The sequence below is a fragment of the Etheostoma spectabile genome, chromosome 16, assembly GCF_008692095.1.
Source record: "Etheostoma spectabile isolate EspeVRDwgs_2016 chromosome 16, UIUC_Espe_1.0, whole genome shotgun sequence".
Lineage (NCBI taxonomy): Eukaryota > Metazoa > Chordata > Actinopteri > Perciformes > Percidae > Etheostoma > Etheostoma spectabile.
Genome location: NC_045748.1, coordinates 23,871,335 through 23,876,838, shown reverse-complemented (window position 1 = coordinate 23,876,838; position 5,504 = coordinate 23,871,335). Strand labels below are relative to the sequence as shown.

Here is a 5,504-nt window from a genome sequence, read left to right as displayed (position 1 = left end):
TAAACATGTATTCCTGACTCAATTCAGAACATTATTCTAGATATGACAATTCCATAGTGGATTTTTAACATGAATTATAACCTTATGACAAAATCAAATCACACTTCCATTTTATATGTGTTCTAGTAGAGACTGAAAGCATTCCCTAAACATATATATTATCACAGTTGTCTGAAATAGAGATAAAAAGAATATTTGTTAAGAGATGATGAACTAAAAATTTCAGAATTGTTTTTAAAACGCCAAATAAGTCCCGGGTCAGTTTGACCCGAGGGACACGAGAGGGTCCCGATAGTGAAGACAACACAAGGGTTAAAAAAAATTATTATTATTTAGTAGTGCCTTTTCTATTCCTATTCTAATTAAATGTTAAATTTGTTCAATAAAATAATGTTGGAAAATATTTCCTGTCGTTTTTTTTGGAAATTCAACAAGCAATATGTTGTATTTTAGCAGAATACTGAAAGTAGCAGAACAGAGTAAACTTTAACATTTTTTATTTATCGCCAGAAATATTGCGATTTTCAACGACCTTATCACATATTTACCTCATATCGTGCAGCCCTCCTGCTGCTTTTCGATTTTGCTTCTTGAACTTTTTTTTTTTTTTCTAAGATTATTTTTTGGGCATTTTTCGGCCTTTATTTGACAGGACAGCTTAAGTTGTGAAAGGAGAGAGAGAGGGGGAGTGACATGCAGCAAAGGGCCGCAGGCCGGATTCGAACCCGGGCCTGCCCGTTCTTGAACTTTCTTGATTCAAATTTTTTTTTTTGGGTGGTGAAAACAAATTACATGCTTAACTCACAGTGTTATTTAATAATATGATTCAATAATAATCATTTTTTGTCATTCTCTGTAAAACTAACCCCACCAAAATGTCCGACGATGATCCAAACTGAGCAAGGTGTCTGTTCTTCTGGTCATGGAGTCTCCACTCTTTACCACGACAAAATCAAATTTTTAATTCCAAAATGCTATTTTGTTTTTTTTTATACAAGTAGTGAGAATAGTACTTTGTGTACAATGCGTGAACAGTGTTATCTGTGCAGGATGGGTGACACAACAGAAATTGAGACAAGATTCTACTCCAATGCAGAGGACTACTGGAGGGAGGTCCCCCCCACAGTGGATGGCATGCTGGGAGGCTACGGCAGCATCTCCAGCATCGACATCAACGGATCCAAAGCTTTCCTGCAGAGGTTTCTCGATGTAAGGAACCTTTACCCTAACCCTAACAATGTCAGACAGCAATTTTGACTTTATAGTGAAACATTGTTACTTTGATGTTAAAATGTAAACCGGTTGGCAGGACGGTCTGAAAGGTTTTGCACCGTCTTTCGCTGCACGCGGTGTTGCTTCATGTACAGTATTTTCGCTCTCTTCTTCCAATTTGCAATCCGTTATTCGTCAAGGCTTCACGCCATGTGTCCACAGCAGCATAAAGCCGCTGTGCCACAGTAATAACGTTTAGAGCCCGACCGATAAAGGATTTTTAAGACCGATACAAATATTTGGTTATTCAAAAATCTGATATGCCGATGTGTATTTTTTTTTAAATCCAGAAACATGTTACAAAACAGATTTCCCTAACATTAGTTAGTTCGTACTAAAATAATGAGAATGTTTTTAATTGTCAGAACAAAGGAACATCAAAATATATTAATGTTTTTATTAATAAAATTTATAAAAATACAATGATATGAAGATATAAGATATGAAACTTAAAGTCCTTTGAACAAAAACACATTAACAAAAAAAAAATCTGTGTTGCCAGCAGGGACGTTGTAGAGAGTCCTCTGGTGGACAGACTATACAACACCATCACTAACAGGGACGTTGTAGAGCGTCCTCTGGTGGACAGACTATACAACACCATCACTAACAGGGACGTTGTGGAGCGTCCTCTGGTGGACAGACAATGCAACACTAACAGGGACGTTGTAGAGCGTCCTCTGGTGGACAGACTATGCAACGCCATCACTAACAGGGACGTTGTAGAGCGTCCTCTGGTGGACAGACTATGCAACGCCAACGCTCATAACGTGGTTGAGCGTCTGTTTATTATTTTTAAAATATTCATTTATCAGTCATTTATGACAATAACAAATGATTCTGATTTATTTATTTATTTTTAAATCATCCACTGTAAATGCCAATACCAATTATATCATGAAATGCCTAATATTGGCCGGCCGATACATCGGTTGGCTCTAGTAACATTGATTAAACGAAGCTTTGAGGAAAGAATTTTGCCTCTGTGATTTTTAGCGATCAAACTATTTGAGTTACTCGAGGGATGGTTTCAGCCCGAACATGACCTGAACCTGGGCGGTTTAATCCCCCGCTGCAGAGCCCTCCTGTCCCGGGTCGTGAACATCCCATGCCAGTTTGGAACGTTTCCAGTCAGGATGCTTTCTATTGCTCCTCTGTAAAAGCTTCGGTGCTGTTTCAGAGCTTTTTTCACAACGACCGAAGCAGTCTGTGTCACAGCTTTGATCCACCAGTGACCTCTTGTGTGTTTTTTCCATTGAAGGAAGGGGAAGGGAAGACGAGCACAGATTGTGCTCTGGACTGTGGAGCGGGCATTGGGAGGATCACCAAACGGTTACTGCTGCCTCTGTTCAAGACCGTAGACCTAGTGGACGTGACGCAGGAGTTTCTGGACAAAGCCAAGACATACCTGGGCGAGGAGGGCAACAGAGTGGGGAGGTACCTTTGCAGCGGCCTGCAGGACTTTGTGCCAGAGAGTGGACGCTATGATGTCATCTGGATCCAGTGGGTCATTGGTGAGTCTGCCACAATGTACCAACAGTGCAGGTAGTCTACCACAGAGTGCAGCAAAAGGGAACACGCTAGTTGAGAGTTGGAGGAATAAAATAATAAAGATGGAAATGGTTTCAAAGCCAGACACGACCGCTCCAGTGGGGGAGCACTTCAGATTCAAACCGTATGACAGATGCAAGCAGCGTTGGGCGGTAGCGTTACTAGTTTAAAGCTTTAGTGCATAACGTTTTTTATAGTAATGAACGCTCGTTACATTCAAGCCATAGCCAAACGAGTTGATATAAAGCTCATTAAGACTACCAGCTCCACACAGCTCTCTGGATCTCTCAGTACAACTGTGTTCAGAAGGTTTGGTCGTCCGGTGACTTTCCCGCGCTGCTCGAGTGAAGATAATGACCTTCTGAAGAGTCCACCATGTTTTTTTTAATCCTCCGTGTGAAACACTTAAACTAGGCAGTGTTGATAAACCAGGAATCTGTTACTGCACTGCCAAATATTTTCAGAAACATATTTTATCTTACCATTTAACTGTAAAATAAGATTGTTTTTACAGGCCGTCCGCCATATTGCTTTCTGTGACGTCCTAGCCACCAGCCGGAGCATTTAGTGTTTCAGAGCAATTCTGGTAGTTGTAGGTTTTCAGTTGTAGGTTTGAGAGTTTTTTTCTCTGGCTATGTAGCACCAATTAAAAAAAAAAAGAAAAAAAAAAGCCTCTTTCCAGCAGTAAAATACTTTTTAAAGTGCTTTATGGTAAAAAAAGGTAACATTTTTCCCTTCAGGCCACCTGACAGACGACCACCTGGTGGACTTCCTGCGGCGTTGCCAGAAAGCCCTGCGGCCGAACGGCCTCGTCATCATCAAGGACAATGTGGCGTACGAGGGCGTGGTCCCCGACGAGGTGGACAGCAGCGTCTGCCGCGACCTGGACATAGTTCACAGTCTGGTGGGCAGAGCGGGCCTCCGCATCGTCCACGAGGAGCAACAGATTAACTTCCCCAAGGAGATCTACCAAGTCCACACACTGGCTCTCAGATAGGACGGCTTCCCCCTCCCCGGGACAGAGGGGGGGCTCGCACAGACAGGATTTCTAATGGGGAAATTATGTTTTTCTAGTTGGCTTAAAGTGACGGTTCAGAGTAATCTCACCCTAGGGTCCTTTGCACCACAACCTCAAGCCAAACACCCCCCAGTGGCTTTTTCCACCTACATCAAACATTGGGTGAGTTAGCGTTATTAGCTGGTTAGCTTAGTCCCGGCGCTAATGGAACCAAGGGTGTATCTGGTGAATTACCCCACTAATAATGCCCCAAATGATACCAAACTTCTACAGTAGTACAAATAGGTTATGTACTCATAAAATGATGGATTGGGAAGTTCATAAGTACACCAGGAGTTTATTTAAATACCACTTGCCTGCTGGCTTGTGCTCCCTAGGGTGAGGTTACTGCTTTCCTTTACCGTTTATCACTTTACTGTCTGTTTGGAAATGATATGCAGTGCCATGTGTTTGTGGAACGTGTGTTGCTAACTCCATGGATCAGTCTCCTGTTGGACTCTCACTGCCTAGTCATCTCTTTCTGGGCTACCAGGCTTAAAGATTTAGTGCGTCACCTTTTCATTTTAAAGAACGTCCGTTGCATCCAAGCCATTGCCAAATGAGTTGCGTGGGGGGGTGCGCGTGCAGTCACTGAAAGCTTGTATCATGTGGTCATTTCAAATTTGGTTGTCATTACTTAGAATTCCTCATGGGGGAGACAGAAGCTACACACTATAGCTGTAAGGCTACATTACACTGAATATTTGCTCAGTCTCCCATCTGAGAGACAACTCCTGTCATGTTTCCTGTGTCAGGTTAAAGTTTGGCTGTGTGGACACGCTCTGATGCATGGAAATACAGGGACCATTGTCCACGTGCTGTGCCATCACCAGACTACAGCATCACTATTACCACGCTAGTTTGTAGTTTAGCATCGTTGTGCTCCATATTTATTTATTACCCGTTTATTAAGAGTATGTTTAGTTATGAAATTAACAGACGTTTCTGATTCCAGCTTGTTTGCGGTTTCATTGAACAGAAAGCCAAAGTGACCTCACTCTCACCCAGTGTCCTCTGGATTCAGCTGCATCCCAATCTGGCTCCCTCTGGAAGCGGAGCATCTTCAAGCAGTCTATTCTTAACAGGACACATGTCCAATGGTGTTGAGTATTTTATGGATATTTTTTTATGTTTGAAGGTCAATGTGGCTACAGACTGTGTGGCTGTTTTAATTACAGATTTGCCCGTCCACTCTCTTTTGACAATATCAAAGAGTCCTTTGATATTGTCCATACTTAGTTTGATCTGATACTAATATTTACATAAATGTTGATTAAATGTTGCTGACAAATTGGAATAATGAGAAGCTTTTACCTGAATGTCTTGTGCACTGCTCTTTACTGATATCAGAGGAGAGGTAACGGCTCCGTTAACAGAGCTAGGCTTGGGCCGGTGTAACAATGTTCAAACCGGTTTGATATTAAGCCAAACACAGGAAATATGATCTTCATAGCACCGTTCGGCTCGGCAGTAAATTGGTGTCAGACACTTGCTGCTCTTTTATTTAATTAATTTATAAACTAACATGTTAGTAATCTTGTCATATTGCTTATTGCCAGCTGCTACTTGGAAAGTTTAGTGAGCCAAGCTACCAGTCCTTCTACACTAAATGAAGCTTCACTAC

The 5,504-nt window shown here is 41.9% G+C and overlaps 1 protein-coding gene across 1 annotated transcript in view; it reads left to right on the top strand.

Annotated features, from left to right (window-relative positions):
* Window positions 1-5,194, top strand: part of ntmt1 (N-terminal Xaa-Pro-Lys N-methyltransferase 1) — a 6,824-nt gene extending 1,630 nt beyond the window's left edge. Inside the window, exons 2-4 of the mRNA XM_032539271.1 lie at window positions 1,050-1,209; window positions 2,534-2,786; window positions 3,564-5,194. Coding sequence (XP_032395162.1) covers window positions 1,051-1,209; window positions 2,534-2,786; window positions 3,564-3,820 — 669 coding nt within the window. The 5' untranslated portion in view covers window position 1,050 and the 3' untranslated portion in view covers window positions 3,821-5,194. The remainder of the gene's footprint in view (window positions 1-1,049; window positions 1,210-2,533; window positions 2,787-3,563) is intronic.
* The last annotated feature ends 310 nt before the right edge of the window (window positions 5,195-5,504 follow it).